The sequence below is a fragment of the Callorhinus ursinus genome, unplaced genomic scaffold, assembly GCF_003265705.2.
Source record: "Callorhinus ursinus isolate GAN/ISIS: 27379988/994484 unplaced genomic scaffold, GSC_fseal_2.0 scaffold15, whole genome shotgun sequence".
Lineage (NCBI taxonomy): Eukaryota > Metazoa > Chordata > Mammalia > Carnivora > Otariidae > Callorhinus > Callorhinus ursinus.
Genome location: NW_027397077.1, coordinates 19594810 through 19614234, shown reverse-complemented (window position 1 = coordinate 19614234; position 19425 = coordinate 19594810). Strand labels below are relative to the sequence as shown.

At 47.4% G+C, this 19425-nt stretch overlaps 1 protein-coding gene across 5 annotated transcripts in view; it reads right to left on the bottom strand.

The window, feature by feature from the left end:
• ATXN7 (ataxin 7) overlaps window positions 1–19425 on the bottom strand; it is a 137103-nt gene that overhangs the window by 6550 nt on the left and 111128 nt on the right. For all 5 annotated transcript variants that reach the window (XM_073901493.1, XM_025885478.2, XM_025885477.2 and 2 more), the window contains 7 exons: window positions 16381–16633; window positions 14054–14313; window positions 13474–13556; window positions 8773–9038; window positions 7049–7247; window positions 6567–6688; window positions 776–1763 (listed from right to left, as the gene is read on the bottom strand). In XM_073901493.1, coding sequence (XP_073757594.1) covers window positions 776–1763; window positions 6567–6688; window positions 7049–7247; window positions 8773–9038; window positions 13474–13556; window positions 14054–14313; window positions 16381–16633 — 2171 coding nt within the window. The remainder of the gene's footprint in view (window positions 1–775; window positions 1764–6566; window positions 6689–7048; window positions 7248–8772; window positions 9039–13473; window positions 13557–14053; window positions 14314–16380; window positions 16634–19425) is intronic.

Below are 19425 nucleotides of genomic sequence, written 5' to 3'. Positions count from 1 at the left end.
GGGGGTGGGGGGGGGAGGGGGGGGGGGGGGGGGGGGGGGGGGGGGGATGACGGGGGGGGGGGGGGAGGCAGGGACCAGAGAGCGCAAGACAGAGAGTCACAGGTCATTATGAATCTGACACCCAGTTAGCCACGGCTCTACAGATGGGCCTGCATTCACATTTCTTTCTCATCTCTTCACTTAAATGAGATTTTAGTCTTTGTCTCTGCCCACACTTACTGCTGCTTCCCTGCCTCCCTGGAAAAATTGGGAGAAAAGATAAGGAGAGAGTTAACCGGAAAATCTGAAGTCCTTTGGTGGGAAAATTATTGAAGGGTCTTTCTTTCAAAAATTTAACCCATCCCTTTCTAGATCAGTGTGCTTGCAGGCCAGCTTTCTTCAGAGGAACAAACGAGAGAACCAGTCCCCAGGCACGCACGGCCTGCGTCCTCCCCGAACGGTGTCCCAGGACACGCGCGCCCCCAGGGCCCGCACCCCCTCGCTGCGGCGGGCCCCCTGCTGTCACGTGGGATGGCTTCTGCGGCCCTAGCTACTAAAGTGCACTTCATGGTTTCCTGACCCAGAAGCATCTTCCAAGTCCTAGAAAATTCTGGCAGAGAAACTCTGTTTTACCTTCACATGGCCACAAACTCTTCCTTTTTGAAAAGAGACCACAAAGCTGGACACGTGTTTACAGGCAAACCAACCAACCCCAGCACACCGATCTCCGGGCTGGCCGAAGAGCTCGAGGGAGAGGCAGTGGGCCTCCCCACCGGGCTCACAGTCCCTTTCCTACCTGATGAGGGAGGGAACTGTTCGTAAGTCCTGGGGGCCCCGGGCTAGCGCCCGCGTGCTTCACATGCACATTGTTGGCGGCGGGCAATCTGGCAACCTTCGTGGGTTTGCCGCTACTGTTGCTGGCGCTGCTGGAGCCAGGCGAGCACTTTCTTTTCTTTCCTAGCAGTCTGTCCAGGGGAGTGTGAGCGTGTGAGCAACCGCCGTGGCAGCGGACGGGCAGCTCGCTCGACTGGTGAATGAACGGGCCGAGAGAAAGCGTGGAGTCACTGCTGTTCACCATCACACTCATCCTCTTGATGGACTCAGCGGGGCTCCCCCCCGGGGGGCCCCTCCCTGACGGGTCGTGCCGGACACTCGCCGAGTTCGCCTTATTTACCACACAGTTGAGGCCCACGCCGTGCGAAGCTGTTACCGTGGAGGGGTAGGGGGGCCCAGAGTGCGCCACACAGTTCTTGCGGAAAGACTCCGTGGAATGAGAAGAAGCGGAGGAGGAGGAGGAGGAGGAGGAGGAGGAGGAGGAAGAGTGAACTAACAGCGGGGAGCTGTTTTTGCGTTTCTTTCCTGAGCCGCCACTGGTACTGCTACTGGCATGGTGACAGTTAGTGCTGTTACCAGAGGACTCCTTGGGCCTTAAAGACTTGCTGGATTTCAACTTCTGAGGTTTCCTGGACATCGGGGAGGAGGGCACTGAGGAAAGGCCAGAGGGCGTGGCGGGGGACGAGGATGAGGACACCTGTCTGGACTGCATGCTGCACACAGGGTCCATGGCCCCGGAGGCGGCGGGCTGTGCATTCAGTGTGGTTCCATGAGCTGGTACCGATCGGCTGTTGGGGGAGATGCAGGTGGCCGAAAGCAGGACGGGGGATGTCGACACAGTGGCTGTGGCCAGACAGCCGACCCCACATTGTGCTGTCGGCACCGAGTTCGTCCGATGAGGAACACGTGCGGAGACGGGGGGTGTGGCGCTGGGCACCGGGGGGATTTTCCTGCAAAGAGAGAGGCCAGTGAGTAACCATCGCCACAGCCGCTCACGGAAGCTTTCAGATGGACGTGCTCTTCACCTCTGCCACTGAGCAGCACACACCTGTCAGAGGGATCCATCTGAAATGCACAGCCCGTCCTTCCTGCCACTTCTCTCCTTCAAATTCCTTCATGCCTTCCTCGGGCTTTCCGAATAATGGTCTGTAAAGCATGCGTGCCTCACTCCCTGCCGGCCCCCAGCCTCACACTGCCTCTTCCCATCCCCCACCCCCCCAGCCCAGTTCCCAGATTCCACCCACCGACCTTGCTTACATCGCAAAACAGGCCTGGACGTGAGGCACTGTCCATTGGCCACCTACAACGCTCTGACCCCATATTCCACTCACCCCTCAGTTTCAGACCATCATCACTTTCTTACAAAATCTGTCCTGACCATCCTGACTTGCTTGGTCCTCCACGGACTCACACTGCCTGTTCCCAGACTTGGGGGCACGCACAGCAGTTTCCATGCGTGACTGCTGATCACGGTCTAACTTCCCTACAGACAGAGCAGTCCACAGTGTATTTTTAACTGTATCCCAGTGCCCAGCACGGTGCCAGGAATACAGAAGGCAGGCAAATGTTACGGGAATTCATGAATAAATGTGAAAAAAGGAAGGGCACAGCGATTTAATAGCAACTGCTAGGTCCTACCTACAGGCTTGAATCACAGCTCCCGGGGTTTCCAATCACAGAATTGGAAAAAGGTATTCTGTTAATAATGTCTGGGCTAGGTACCTATCTGAAGATGAGAGAGTCATTCAAATGGCAAACCTTGGGAGGTCCCCTTTTGTTTTTGCTCTGATTTTAAAATATGACAGCATCAAAATTTCAAAAACCCCTACGGCAGAATTAACACCCAGGTGAAAACACAGAAAACGGCCCGAATGGAAGGCAAGTGTCCAGACTGGACTGCTCCTGACTTTGTGGGGCAGCTCTGGTGGATCCAGTCACTGCACCAGCTGGGGCTCCAGCTCCTCATCTTCCAAATGAGAGGTGTTCTCAACAGCTGCCAAAGTGTTTTCCAGATGCTTTGTAAGGCCTAGAGCTATTAATAAAAGCAACTATTGACTGTATTTGTACCAGCTGTAACCACCCCATTCAGGAGTGTCTTTCTGGCCCCAGAGACCAGTGCATCCAGACTGACCACACCCAAATCCCTGTAGGGCAGGGTCCAGACATGAGAAGTTTCTCAATCTCCAGGAGATTCCAAAAAATGAAGCAAAAACTGAGAAGCAGGGGCTCTAACCCCATGCTTATCACAGAGGACAGATATGGACGTTATCTGAGAGGCTTTTGAGAAATGAGGAGTCCCCGCACCCCACCCTGACCTACTGCATCAGAATCTGCATCTCAACAAGATCCCCAGGCAATCTGTGGGCACTGGCACCTCTGGGAAGCCCTGCTCTAAAGGTAGGGGTGTAGCACCGCTCCCGCTCACTGGGTGCAGTGGCTCCTCGCGGCCACCAGGGGGCTTAGGGAGACGAAGCCTAAAGACCAGGCGGCTGGAACTAAATCCTGGAAAAAAGAAAAGCTTCCAGACAGGGAGAGATGTGGATTTCTCTGCACAATATAGTGGTTCCTGGTAAAAAAAAAAAAAAAAAAAAAAAGCTCTTTTAAGTTATTCATTACCTTTCGTATAAAAACAAGACAAAGAGGGCGCCTGGGTGGCTCAGTCAGTTAAGCGACTGCCTTCGGCTCAGGTCATGATCCTGGAGTGCCGGGATCGAGTCCCACATCAGGCAGCCCGCTTCTCCCTCTAACCCTCCCCCCCTCATGTACTCTCTCTCTCTCTCTCATTCTCGCTCTCTCAAATAAATAAATAAATCTTTAAAAAAAAAAAAAAGACAAAGAAAGAATATGCAGTCGTACTGACCTATGTCTGTATAAGTGAACTCAGTAAAGATATACGAGCAATTAATAAAAATGCTTCTGTCTGTGGAGGGGTGGGGTGGGAAATAGGAATGTGGGGGTCAGGGAGACTAAAACTCTGAACTGTATACCTCTTTACATTCATTCTTCTTTTTTTTTTTTTTTTTCCCCATTTAATTTATTACCCATCTAAAAAATTAAGTACCATTGTCCCCCACTCTCCCCCCCCCCCAGGCCCACCCCCCGCCAAAGAAAATCCCTTTGTAAGGATCCCATCCCTTCCTTAGGATGTGTGGATTAGAGGTCCCCAATCAAGAGCACACAAGCAGTTGACAGAAATGACAGGAGCTCAGAACTGGCCTTTGGGGTCACGGCCATGCTCCAGAGGAAATTCTGGTCTAATTTCCCCACTGTTCAGACTCCATACACTGAAGATGACTTACTTCACTGACACACTCAAATCCATTTCCACTTATCCCCAAAGTAACCATAACAAGTAACTACAGAGTAAAGGCCTGAGAAGGCTGCCACCGACAGTGAGGGATCTCCTGGAAGGGAAGACTTTTGGCTGAGCCAGTAGGATGGGACCTGGACCACTCTGGGAGTTTCCTTGAGTAAGTCAAAGATGCCACCTGAGGACTGTTCCTGAACTGAGAAGTGCTAAGCTCCTTCCAGCAAATCTCAGGGGCTGCCTGAGAAGCTTGCCTGCGTTGGCCGGCCTCACTCCCGGCACCTCTCTCCAAGCTCCGGTCTGCCCCAGGCCCGTGTGCCAGCTCACCACTGAGCAAAACGCCTCTCTGTTGTACTGGCTTTTTTAAAACCAAAGTTCATGTTAACAGAAAGGCATGATTTCCTCCTTGCTGGAATCAAGTGGTTGATGAGGCAGTCGGCCTCTGACTTAGAAAAAAGAGACTGTGGAGACAACCTCACGATTCTGCGTCTTCAAAAGGTCACGGCACAAAGACAAAAACCTCCCCACACCAGCCACTATGAACTGAAACCATATTCACCCCAACTGCTGGCCATAAACCACTTATCAGTATAATGGGAATAAGTCTTTCTGAGGACCCTGCTAAACTCTTTGAAGGACACTAAATACACAGCTTGGGGAGCTCAATGAACTCTTTAAGTCCTAACAGGTTGTCTGAAGAAATAAGCAGCTGAGATTTCACCTATTTGGGGGTTTTCTGATGTGGAGAGACCCCCAGAATCCCAACAAACCAGTGTCTGGACTCATTTTTCTAAGCAAGGACCAAGTTCCTTCATAAAAAGGGAAGAGGAGTCTCTTACCTAATAAAAGACCAGGAAGAAATGTGAACTAGAAAAGCAGAGCAGCACTGCTCTGGGTCTGATTTTCTAAGAGAATAAATGCAAGTCATATTAATGATCATGAAGCTAGTTCAGACCGTGGACTACCTGAGGCCTCTGACCAGCTTCCTCTGACTTTATGAGGAAACCAAGGCAGTAAGGCAAATGGATGTACTGGCAGAGTCCACTCAGGAAGGCACTAGTAAATGATGCCCAAATGGAGAATATGGAATGACATGTGGATGACTGGACAGCCCCCTTCCTTTAGCAAAACTCAAGGTTTCCCAAAGTAGGTTCCACCAAACATTAGTTCCCAAAGATGCTCCCCTAAAAGAGGTTCTCCGGTCAAAAGAACTTGGGAGATATTCCACATTATACATGATCTCCCCTGCTTTGAGAGTTACAATGAACAGTGTGCCCCCTTAAAGGCTCTGAGAAGCCCTGCAATAATGAAAACGATTTCACTTCAGAAAAAGCTGAGCCTTTTGGCCATGAAACTCTTCTTCCACTTAAAATCCCATGTAGGACACACTAGTACACATCATGGCTCACCAGATGACAGTCTTATCTCATGCTGTAAACCAGAGCACATGGCTCCTCTTCCTGAAACCTTCGGCAGCTCCCTATTGCACTTAGAAGCAATTTCAGGGTCATCTGGCCCCTGCCAGCTTCTTGAGTTTCATCTTAGAGCATGCTCGCTTTCTTGTTTTTTCTCAAACAAGCCACGATCTTTTCTGACTCAAGACCTTGACACATACGGTTCTTTCTGCCTAGCGCCCGCTCTACCCCACCACCCCACGGCCGCTCTTTCTTGTCCATCCATCTCAGCTCAAGGACGCCTCTTCAGCAAGGCTTTCCCTGAATCCCTCTGGCTTCTTGTTTTCCCATCACTGCTCTTTGTTAGGAACCAAACTGCCTCTGGATCCAAATCCTGGCCCTACTCACCAACTTGCTGTGTGACCTTACTTCTTGGTTTTATTAGGTAAAAGAGGGATAATCGAGGTCCCCCGAGACGGCATATTGTGAAAATTAAATCTAAGTTGTCTGGCATACAGTAAGCTCTCAGTAAGTGTCAGTGATTCTTGCTGCTTCCATGATCTCCCTTCTGACAAGCTATAACCTCTACTGATTTTCTGCTTCGTGGTTTTTGTGTTTCCCCCGACATGTGGGAGTCCCTCTGCCTGGAACCACAGCACCCAGAGCAAGACCCATTTGCTGAAAAAGTGAATGAATGAATGATGAGGGGCCTTCTCAGGGACAGTCAAAGGCCACGTTTTAATTTAGGTAAGTTTATCTTGTGGCGCCTGGGTGGCTCAGTCAGTTGGGTGTCTGACTCTTGATTCCGGCTCAGGTCATGGTCTTAGGGTAGTGGAATCAAGCCCCGCGTCGGGCTCCACGCTCAGTGGGGAGTCTGCTTGAGATTGTCTCTCTCCCCTCCCCCTGCTTGCTTGAAAATAAACTTTTAGATAAGCTTATTAAATCATCATCATCATCATCATCATCAAATCAGTCCCATAAGAAACAGGATGCAACACCAGGTAAAGTCGGTCCCCTCTCCGCACCCCAGAGGTGGTGGGACAGGCACTCACTTCCACAGCTGCGCGTTCAGATGCTTCTCCACCATGAGGTTGAGGGCGCAGCGAAGCCGGTTCCACCTGGAGTCAAACACGTAATAGCCTCTTCCAATCTGCCGGCTCCCGAATGTGCAAAACTGCAAGAGAGAACACAACCGCGCGTGCTTGCTCACTCCGACAGGAGCACAGGCGGTGAGGGTTCTCTCTCCTTCAGGAAAGGAGCTAACCATCAAAGAGCTTACTCTGAGTATCGTAGGCTGTGAAGCATGAGAGTGAAGATGCCTAGCCCTGAGTTTCATGGAAGAGAAAGGGAGAAGCACGAGGTGTCCCAGGAGAGAGTGCATGCCGCCTCTGGGGCGCCCTGTTCTGAGCTGCTCTCACACCTTGACCACGTCTCCCACACGTACGGGCATGCCAAGGACCCCGGCACGCCCCCCTGCAGTGCCCTGTCCCTGCTGCGTGGGGAGGGTCAACACGGGGGTACATGTGGAACTTACAGATGCTGGCTGAGGATGATGACCTGAATAATGACAGTCCAGTTTTTCAACAGACTCTTCTTTGTCATCGCCTTCTCCCTCCTCACTGGATAACCGAGAAGCTGGCTCAGTGGCAGGCAGGGGAGGGTGTGGAGATTCATGGACTGGAGGAGGGTCAATGGGGGCACTCCCACCTTGCTGAGCAGGGCAGCCTGGAGGCCTTGGTGAGTAGAAAGTGCAGCACCGATCAGATCACACATCTGGGAATCAGCCGCCTTAACCCAGATACAAGAACGTGTCTGAGACCACCTAGGGAGGCCTGGGGTCCCCCACTAGCACTGGGGGCAACAGATGCTGATCAGGTGGCCGGGGAGCGAAGAATCCACTCTCCTGAACCGCACGACGTCACATGAAGCTGCCTGCCAGATCTACCCAAAGGTAACTTGTAAATGGTTCTCCTTTCTATAGCTGATCAAATGGCTCGGGGCCTCTTCCTATTCTCCCCAAAGAACAGGAAATAGAAGTGGAACTTAAGAGAAGTCTTTCTTTGATTCCTCTTCAAATTTCACCCGGACTTGGGTTACTGAGGCAATAAATGAGGTTACTGGCAACGTGCTCTAACCCTGAGAGGGACAGGAGGTGATAAAAGGAGGCAGCATGACCAGGTGATGTGGAGAATCAATGGCCTACAACTCAGGGGCAATACTGTAGGTTTCCTACATATATGAATGCCTGGTGATTCTAGAATTAAGCTTACTTTTTTACAGATGGAAAAATTTCAATGAGAAGATGGCCAGAGAAAGGACTTGCCACAGAACGGCCAGCCTGGTGTTGGCCACGTTCTGGGGCGCCGCCTCCCACTGCTCCCCGACCACACTACTCACAGACCAGGGGGCCCGTGTTAGGAGTGGCTCGACTACACGCATGGGTTTCCATGGGCAGCCACTTCTACCCCAATGCGACCATGTCAAGGAAAAGGCACGTGAGGGGGAAAGGTTGTGCACAGCAACCAGGGCTTGGGCTTCCTAAGCAGAAGCCCTTGCTGCCAGTGTCCGACAGGGCAGGCCCTCATTCTCTATACCTTTCTCTTTCCCTTCCCTCTAGAAATTGGGGACAAAGTCTTTTACTTCAACTTTGTTAAATATACAAGCACAAACACACATATATTCAAGTCCACCTTCACTGTCTCCAAGGAACGTACATAAAGTTCTCGTGAAACACTCTGAGATCCATCACTTACCAAATGGCTAAAATGCCTAATACACAGTTAGGCCCAGGTCTCCAATGAATGAATGAAAAAACACGTTGATAAATGGATGCTGTAAAAACTCAGGCTGAATGCCCATCCCCAGCAAGGACTCCCACTGCTGTGTTTTGCAAGAAGTGAGACAAGCGAATGGGAATCTGCTGCCAAAGCCGTGTGAAATATTCCAGGCACTAACCTGCAGTCAGGACCCGAGTCTCAGCCCTGCTCAATGGGGTTAAGAGACCCCTGAAGCTGAGCAAGGGTGGAGATGATCATTCTTGCTTCATTCTGCTGCTTGCATTTGGCCAAGAGCCCTGGTTGAAACTTACTGATGAACTCAACAATTTTTTTCCTTAAATTAAAACCCAATCAAAGAAATCTCTCATCTTCTTAGAGTGAGCCTGATGCACACTCCTCGACATCATAACTACACTGGGGTTTTGTAGTGTCTGCAAGTCTGTTCTCTGAAGGAGGGAGAGCGCTGGAGGATTTGGCTTACCTTGGAAGACTGGGGGTGTGAGGTTTAGGTTTACTAGCTACGAAAGGCTTTGATTCAGAAGGAATCACTCCATGAGAGTTTTGGTGTGGCTCCTGTGAAGGTCTAGGAGGGGTGGGCTGCGGGTCCCTGAGAGGCTGCGTTGGTTGCTGAGAGTCCGGATGGCGAATCGATTCCTTTTCCCTGGTTTTGTTTTTGTGCTCGGCTAATAACACATCAAATCGTTTTCTTCTACCCTGGACAGCCCTCCGCTGAGTTAAGGAATGTGTCTACAGACCAAAAAAATACAAAAACTGAGGAATCTCATCAATAACTATTTCTCTGTCATATATCCGAAAACACCATTCCCAATTTAAAACAAAACAAAACAACAATCTGGACCATTAGCATAGTTAAAGGCTGCTCACCATGTGATAAGCTAAAAATCATAGGAGTGTGACCTTTTTTTCTTTTGCTAGAATAGAAGTACATATTCCAGGCTCCAAATATATGGGAACGTGGTGCTGTTACTTCCACCAGGAGAAAGAAGGAGTGTTAGCTGTGCCACCCGGCATGTAAGTGAATGGAAAACAGTAGAAACAAACAGGTGTTAGGGACTCATGCTTTGTGCCATTGTAACAGCTTATTTATCAGGGCTCTTACCAACTGAAACAGAAAAATCCCTCTTTGGGCCATTTAGATTTTAAATATTGAAAGGGATAAAACACTTATGCCATAAAAATGTACCAGAGGGATGCCTGGCGGGCTCAGTCAGTAGAGCGTGAGACTCTTGATCTTGGGGTCGTGAGTTCAAGCCCCACACTGGGCGTAGAGCTTACTTCTAAAAAATGTATCAGGGACTCCTTTTTCAGTAACAGCCAGAAAATAAATATTAGACAACCGTTTCTCTCTATTCCAGTGAAATGCCAAGTCAGGAGAGAAAGCGGCTCAAAGCATCCTGGAGGTGGGGAGTGCTTTGGCTGAGGAAGCCTGGATAGAAGCAATGACTATAAGGCCGAGAGGAATAAGGTGTGAACCCGAGGAGATGAAGCAGAGTCAATCCCTATAAACAGACACTCACTATGCAAATCAAGAAAATGGGACTGGCAGCATTTCTGGATCTTAAGACAACATCTCATTTCAGAATTAGGAAATGGGCACACTGAGAAAAAGGTCAATCTCAGCAGGGTAACTAACATCAACCCATGCTTGAGGTGTATCTTATAAAAAATGTCTACACTCCAAATGCATTTGATAATTCCTGTTTTTGTTTGCTTGCTTGTTTGTTTTTTAAGGCTCACTCAGGGCTAATACTATTCCTAGAAGAAGATAAAGTCAAGTTAACTGACTATTCCACTACTGCTGGGGTCTTAGTCTGTATTAAATGTAAGGAGACAGTGGCCACAAATCACATACTGCAAATACAAGTTAATTCATCTACAGATTTCCTCCACTCTTATGTTACAAAAGTAACGCAAATGTACTTTGCGTTTATGGCCTTAAACATTATATAAATGTATTATTGCTCTAGAAGCTTAGAGGTTTGACGTAAGGGGTTGAAGGGGAATTAGGCTTTTAATGTCCTTCTGAAATTCAGTAACGACCTACCTCCTTATTGGACCTACTGCAAACTATGCCTGCCCCAAATTTAAGCTGTCATAGATGGTTACACCAGCGTGTCCAGTTTCTTTTTTAATTTTTACTTAATTTCTTTTAATATGTAATATATCCACAGGAAAGCAACCTAAACGAAGATAAGGAACTTTGTTTTGTTCTAGCTACCTAGTACTGCACCTGGCACTCAGGAAATGCTTCAAACAAAGTATGTAAAAATAATGGCCCTCTACTATGTGTTGAGAATTAATGAATGAATATATAACATCACTGGTCCACTTGCCCGTCTCTCTAGACAGATGTGGAAGCCATTCCTCATCTTTGAATGTCCCCTGGTGCTCAGCACAGCAAGACCAAGTTAAGAAAGGAGGCAGAGATGACCAATATTTTCCCAGCTTGATTTGAAGAATAACCAGGATTTCCATGGAGCTTCCCTCCCCATCAGATCTCTTCAGGGCTACCCAAGTATCACAGGACAAAGACTGGGTATGTAACTAGGCTCCTGCACCCCACGCCCCCGCCACGCCCCACTCCTTTGGTACCAAGTACCTCCTCCTGCTTCTAAGCTCCTCAGCCTCCTGGCGGCCCTTTCAGACCCGAACGTATGTCTATTCTGCCCCATCACTGAATATTTACACAGACTGCTTCTTTGGCTTCTCCCACCCCTTTTTGCCCAGTTAAATCCTGTGGGATTTCAGCCCAGTATTCCTATGGCAAAGGAGACGTGAGACTTCCCTGGCTCAATCCCCTACTGAAGGCTGTCATAACAAAGGCTTCCTTCCTGTTTAATTACTCATCAGTGGTAACTTCGCCCATGTACGAATGATTATGAAGGTAACCTCCCTCTCGTTCGCTAGACTGTAAGCCCCTCAAGGCTAGGGACTGTGCCTTGATTCTGTTAAAGCCTGTATCTACTGAGACCCAGAATGGGGCCTGTGCTCAGATATGTGCAATCGACTCTCCACAATGACTGATGGGGCAAGGAAACCAGAGCCAAACTTCATTTGCGTGGAGGACAGACAGGACATGAAACAGGACATCAGACAGACAAGGAAGTGAGGAGGGGACCGAGAGGGTGGCAGGCAAAGGGGACGAGCGACAGACTGGGCAGCAGCAGGTCCCCAGACCCTGAAGAGGAAGGACTATGTTCTCGGTCTGAGGGAGGACAGACCCGGGCGGGAAGGTGGGAGACGTTCATCGGGGAGGCCCTCAAGCACGGGCAGCCCTCCACAGCTTAAGAGATGCAGGCCAAAATGGAGGCAGGGAGTGGGAGAAACAGCGGCAAACAGAACACAGGAGGAGAGGAAGGGCCACCTGTGAAAGGACAGACCTGCCACTTCTCTGCTGACCTGGGACACGCCAGGGCTACAGATGCAAACTCACATGAAGGCAGGCCCCGCACCGTGCTACACAGACGACACCCTTCACAGAACACACGGAGAGCACACACGACTTGAAAAGGAACACGGGACGACAATGCAGGACCCGTATGAGGTCTGTTCACTGTCAATAAAGGCTCGGGGAGAAGGCTGGTCAATCCTGCACATTATGAATTGATAAAGCTTTTGGTCCACTGGCATGCCCTGGAGATGATTAAAGGCAAGCCTTTTGGATCAAGCAAGCATTCTTCATCGACCATGGGCACCCTAATACTGAGAAATCCAGGGTCCCGAGAGCCAGGGAGGCGGCAAGAGAGCCGAGAGCAGGCGGCAGGCTGGGTGGGACCAGGCTGTGGTACCCGGCCGAGGCTTGCACTTGCAAACTCCCTCCGGGGCGGCTGCAGCCGGCCACGGTTCTCCAGAGTTCAAAGGGCTACCTTCTAACAACACACGGCGCTCTGTGTTCAACTAATGTTATATAAAATAAAAGCAGTTTGGCCGGAGAAAGGAGATTTTAGCCTAGGGAATTCAAGGGTCAGGGCTTGGGGTGAAGATATGTGTGAACCCCTGTGACAGAATGCAAAATTCAGAATATATATGTGTATACGGATATTTTTCCTTGGGGAAAGTGATCTGTGATTTTTTTTTTTTAAGTTAGATATTTAAAGGAGCTCTTGGCCAACGCCTTTCCTTAAAAGCTTCAGAACCACTGTTGTAGGATAAAATCTACATGCTAAAATTAAATTAGAAATTTAAACTGAAATAAGAAACACTTAGAAACAACATTTCCACTTTCTGAAGATTTTAACATTCCTCCACTGTTAGGGGGTGGAGTAGGGCCTGAAGTCCTTTATTCAAACATGATCTTTGGTAAAATTTAAAATAATACACCAAAAATTTTATTAAATTTTTAGAACCCTCATTTTTGTAATTCTTACCCCCTTCTCCAAACAAGTGTTTTTACATTACTTTAAAGCAATGATTCTCAATAGTTTTTGAACCCTTCTGAAGGGTAGCTGGGGACATTCTCCGCAGAAAGGCACGTAAGCACATTTGCTCATTTATGCACGGGGTCCACTAAAGCCACTCCACAGCAACTCCAACTGTACAGCAAATACACCACATTCTTATTAGCATACCGGCATTTTGAGGGAAAATTCAGGACAGAAAGGAGGACTATAACATTTTCTTCACTTAGTAAGTAAGATTGTTTACTATCTAGTATTTTCTTAGAACTGGAAAAATGAGTCTATCTAAAAATCAGAGGATTTTAAAGTGGCTCTTTAAAATTTAAGAACCACAAATTACACAAGCATTTTAAAAGAATATTCACACATAGGCAAAGGAAATTTCTGGACTTGTTTTAAGTCCATACAATTTAAACCACAGTAAAGGGTAGCCTCTCACATTAAATTTCTCTGCAGAAATACTAACAGTCTTTGAAAATAACAAACTGATTAGGAAAGCACACTATTCCCCCCTCGGTATGACACTGGAAGCTCACTGGGGGCAAAATGCCTCTTACGATTGCAGCTTATCACAGAAGACCTCACATTTTCTGAACTGCAGGCATTCTTCATCCAAGCCCAGCCATCCCCTCGTTTACAATCCCCTCAGAACAATCCACAGATCAGATCCCCTCCGGGTTCAAGTGACTTGGGGGGCCATGCCACGGACCCCAGCTCCTTGTGCTTACCGGAGAGTTTCCAGTCCCGTCCAGGAGGCCACCTACCTTGCATGTCAAAGACCGGGTGCAGGGCTTCTTGGTGTCGAGGTCGATGACCCCACAGTGGATGTCAGGGTCAAACTCTCTTTCTGTCAAAAGCACACAGACATTACCACGGGCTCACCAAACATTCCTTCCTTTATTTTGAAAACAAAAGGAGCAATCTCAAAACAGACAAATTATAACTTGAATAAAATCTACGACATCATCAGTAAGTATAAACTCTACAACACGTGAGCCCTGCAAAGCAGTGCACACCACAAAGAGAGCAGGGGACTATCGCCATCACTTGACAGGAAAGAGAGTGTGCAGTCAGCACTACTGCACCACTCCATTCACAAAGACAACCCGAGAAAGCTAGTTTTACAGTACCTACAGACCCATGTACTTTTTTATTTTTTTGGAGACCCATGTACTTTTAAAAGCAAGAGTGAAGAGGACAGACATCGTACTTAAGGAACTTCCTCCTAAAGCTGAAGCTGAACCAGTCTTAAAGAGAAGACTGACAGATAGCAGCCCATCTGCTCCCTCATGAATGCCCAATTAACATAGAGAGAAACATTAAGACAAAAAAATGTGAAGTTACCTGATAATCTCTTATTTAAAAACTTCCTGTTACTGGAATTATCTTCAGACTTCTTTTCCAGAGTGGTTGGTGCAGGAAGCCCTTTGCCATTCAGAATCTGTCCAGGTGAAGGCAAGGTTGGCTTTGGTATTGAGGAGCAGTTAAGGCCAGGCTTGACTGAGGAACTCACAGTAGCAGGACAGGTGGGCCCCACCGCAGATTTCAGTAGTGTGCCATCCATCTTCGGATGAATCTTTTCCACTTTGACAGAGGGCGTCATGCTGTCAGAGGGGGAGCAGAACATCAGCCCTTGAGGGCCCCGCAGCCCCAAGGAAGTGGGGAGCTAGAGAGCAGAGGGCAGAGCCTCCATTTACCCATGCACTGCACAGAGCTAGGCCCCCAAAGGAAACTTATGAAAATGTGGTGGGACTACCCAGAAAACTCAGGAAGATTCATGATGATTCAGTCTCTAAGCCCTCCTGGTGAAGCAAAAAGCTCCAATGGACCATCGGATTTACCTGGTCTTTCATCATCCAGGACAATCTTACACATGAGGCTATGGGAGACCTACACCTGATACCCAACTCAATTCCTGCAAGAAGCAGAACATAAAAAGGTCTAGAGGGACCAAAGACTACCTGCAAAACCTTTAGAGGCTATCTTTTGAGAACTATCCTTTTTAAGAAAGGATTCATCAAAACTAAGTAAAGTGAGTGAACAGAGGAAAGAATAATTGGAATTAGAGAACAGGTCCAAGAAACGTCTCTGCAGACATACAAAAATTCAAACGAGCCTACCCACATCTCCGAGAAGAGGCTTTTTGCCCCTGTCAATGAAGGAGGCCAATGTTTAATTAGTTATGTGACGTGTCACTGAAGTGCTAATTCTCCAGTCTCTGAGTCTCTATAATAAGAGCGCAGAAGTTAAGTGTCCGGCACACAGCTGGTGAGCACTGAACACCTGGGCCAGTAATAAAGAATTGCCTTTTCTGGGAATCTAACGTTACCATTTGGGTAGCAAATGTTGGTACAAAGCTAACAGTTGGCCTGGTCCGCCTCTGAAGCCCAGCTCCACCCAAATAAAGAAGATGTGGATTGATGACGTTTTATAAACTTTGTTCAGTGAAGTCAGTGCTCCAGCAGCTGTTAAGCTGGCAAGTGACTTATGCACAGCACTGGCATTTTCTTTGGCTTTCAGACAGGTCCAGGAACGGAAGCCAAGCTTGCTGTACTTGTACTCCTGACAGATGAGCAGAGGCTGGGGGCTCAGCAACCAGGACAAACAGCACCGAACAGCTGTACCTGGAAGAGCCCAACAGCAGCAGAGGCGCTGCAAGAAGCCATGGCCTCTCCCAGCTGGCAAGGTCCTCGAGCGGTAGCAGGTGCGAGACACTGCCCTGAGATTAACCAGGTTATCAGACCTTGGGACAGAGATGCAGGGCATACCCTCCAAAAGGGATGCAGGCCAGGGAAAAGCCACCTGCCACCAGGGCCAAGGGCTGCCATGACAAGGCAAAATAGGTTTCTGCAGAGCGCTTGGGCTGCTCCCTCACATGACCACAAGGAGGCTGGCAGCCTCGAGACCCACTGTGCAGACGTGCCAAAGCCTTGCCTGGCAGTGGGAACTTCTTCCAGTCTTCCCCTGTCACTACTGTGATGGGAACCCAAGACTGTGGGGGAGGAAGCACTGTTTCCCTATTGCTCTGCAGGCTCCAGAAAATCCTGGCACAGCACCTAGGAATCACCTCACCTTTTCATTCCCACTGTTATCAACGGCAGCAGCAGAAGCACCAGTGTCCATTCATTTACTGTCTCCTGTGGGCCAGACACTAGGCCAGGTGCTTGACGCTACCATGTTAATTCTACTCCTCCCAGGAACTCTGCACTGTGGCTGTTATTCTCACACTGAGAGAGAAACGGTGCCTTGCTCAAAGCCCTGCAGTTAGGAAGTGACAGAAGGGGCATGTGAACCCAGGCCTGTCTGACGGGAGTGCTCCTTGGCTAACGCTCCTCGACCTTATTATGTTTCCTTCTCCTTATCTGCAAAATGGGGTAACAACAAGACCTGCTTCATAGGATTGTTGTGATAATCAAATGACAGGACACAAAGAGAGCCAAGTTTCCAAAGCTGGCCCACAATAAAGTATCAGTATTATTAACCTTACTATTACTATTCTGTAAAGCCTCCCCAAATAGGATAGGGAGACAAAAAGAAACATCTATTTGCTTCCCCGCCCCCCAGCAGCCTCTCTCCCCCATTATCCGCAGCACTCTCAGATGCCACTGGGGTACACAGCTCCACTTTGCAGCAGAGAAGCTTTGAGAACGCTCTTGGATGGCCATACTCACATTCTACCATGGGGGACTCTACTTTGCTGAATGGGATGCATTGGCCTGGTGTTCCCCCTGAGCTGGAATTTCTCTTTGGGTGATTTCAGCAACTTGGAACTTAATGAGGATGCGCTTAGGACACCTCCACCGGAAGAGCGGCTGCTTCCGCTCCCGCTGCCTCCTTTGCTTTTGGACAGAGAAGGGAAGAAGGAAAATACTGAAGTGGGAGGAACGGCCGAAGAAGGCTTGCTGGACGAGCTATGTCTTCTTTCTGAAAAGGAAAACAGGAAGAAAAAAAAAAAAGACATGGTTTCAGGCAAGTCTCCAATGGAATCCTGGAAGAGTCCCCTGAAATCAACACATTTAGGTTCAAATATGCGTCACTAAGTGAAAATATATTTAACTCAGCAGCTTTCAGAAATGGCTTATCTAGGCCCCACAGACTTATTTAGGATTCTAGGAACTGGTCCTTCTGCTTCGGAAACATCTCAGCATAAAGCGGTTTATCATACATAGATAGCCATTAGGAAATTAAACAGCCATTCTAAACCTGAGAATATTTGGTTTTGCAGGCTAGAAATGAACCTCACTCCAACTTGCAGTTGGGAGAGGCAAATTATTCATTCATCTGCAGAGCTGTACTAATTGACACTGCATGGATTTTCTTCCTTGCTAGCACAGTATCTTTCCAATTTTCAGAATTGCAAAATGTTAAGAAACAAGTTGTACCTTATTTTTTTTTTTTGTCACTACCCACCAGCATATGACACCAAATAAGAATGTTTCTAGGGTTATCTTATCATTCTTTAAGAATCTGTTCTACAATTTTCCAGTGAATCACTTCCCTCCTTTTTTTTTTTTTTTTTTAATAATCTCACTCGACTACAGATGGCATAGCTCTGGTTCACACCACTAAGATGCCAAAGGCGCAAGACAAAAATACCACAAATAGCTACGCCTGTTTTTTAAACCAGGAAGTAATTCATGGTTAAATACAGACTACACAGGGTTTAACTGAAAATAAGTCTACCCACTGGAGAATCAGGTTTTCTTGGCATAAGGCAATCCATACTAAATAAACTGAGAGCTGTTGAAGGATGCTACTATCTGAAACAAGTAAATTATTTAGTAACTTTATCTACTTAAGTACTTTATGATGGTAGCTTAGTGAGTGTCCTCAATTAAACTTGCAATTTAAAACGACACATGGCTTAACTCTACGTTTTAAAATGTATGGGATCCAATATTTACTTATCACAATACAGAAGCTATATGAATATTTTAAAAATTAAGCAAACTAGAATCAATGATTACAAGCATCATACAAATGGTTTATTTCTAAAGATCATTTAGGCCAGTCCTGAGGCTCTCTGGGAAGCTGAAATAACTTATTCCCAGGAGGCCATTAGTTCAATGCCGTTTTATGCAGTACTTAAGAACCTATTTTACAGACAAAATTCCAGTTGTCCAACTGGACCACACAAAGGCCACAACCGAGTTCTGATAGTGATTTTTAAGTGCCTGTTGATTTTTTTTTTTCCTCTAATGAAAGTTGTGTGTATGGGAGGGAAAATTAAAATAACTTAAGTTTAATAATTCTCCAAATTTGGCACCCGAGAGGTCATCATCCCCGCCCACTTCTAATTTAGTTTCTCTCTCCTCTGTGATCCCCAAACACTGAAAATCCTTCCAAGCACCAGCACTTGTCAGCCAGGACTGTAAAAATTGGTTTCCAGTTCTGTCGCCTCCCTTGGATGGTGAAGCTTCCTGTCTGGGACATCTCTGCCCCTCTGAGCCATGGCACAGAGCAGACCTTCAATTAACATTTGCAACTATTGGTACAGCTTTTCTTGTGAGGAGGAGGAGTGACTGTCAAATGGCCCTAGGCCAATGGTTTTCAAACCTGGCCACACTGGCGTAACATAATGGGCTTAAAAAATACTGAGTCCCAGCCTCCGAGATTCTGATTTAACTGGTTTGGGATGTGGTCTGGGCATCCAGACTTTTATAAGCACCCCTGTGTGATTCCACTGTGCAGTCAAGGTTGAGAGCCTTCCTCATACTAGGCTAACGCTCCAGAACCATTAGACATGGCTGAGTAAGTTAACATTTGTAGAGCACTGAGAACACGGCCTGGGCCATGGCTCTCTGTATCGGGGTCTAATAAGTAAAGCTCACTGCTACTACCTGTTCTCAACCAGTGCTTTCCTGACTTCCATCAGCTGCAAACTATTTTCATCATTCTTACCAAAGCCACATAAAATGCTCTTTTTTACTCAACATTTTTATTTAAATGATCAACTCTACTGTTCCATCCTCCTCCTCAGCCAAGATTAACCAGTCTCTCTCAGGGGGGTATCACTGGTATTTCAGACAGAACAATTCTTGTACAGGATTTCAGGATGATTAGAGGTCTTGCCCCCTACCCCTTAATCACCAGCAGTGTCCTCTGCCAGGGGCAACCTGAAACTGCCTTCCAATCCATTTTTACATCACCCAATGTGAAGCACAGTACCACCCTCAATTGAGAGCTTTTTCTCCAAACAACAGTATCTACGAAATAGGCTTTGATAAGCTTGTTATATAAATTTTCTGACATATGTTAAAATAAATATTAAAATATTCCTCCAAGTTCATCCACAGCCAGAAGTGTACTAAAGGAATAATACCATGTTTCTGCTAGGAGGAGGGAGAAAAACCCCAACTACAACTTTTACTTTAACAAAGTACACTCTTTCTACTATTCTCTGGGGATCAAAATTCTCAAGCAAGTGTCTGAGAGTAAACGTGATGCATTTTCTTTTGCTAATCAAATGGTGTAAATAAAATTCTCAATCTAATTCAATACAGTTTTGGCTGTAATGCTTGTTTTGAGAAAGTAAATTTATTCTAAAGTCACTGATACACTAAGGAACGAATTGAGCATAATGAAATATTGCACTTGCTTTTGCAAGATTTCATCTGCAAAAAGCACTATGTCAATGCAGAAAATTACACCTGGCTAAACCGAGCCACGTGGGCGTACACAAAACACACTCCTCCCCCCAAACACCCACCATCCAC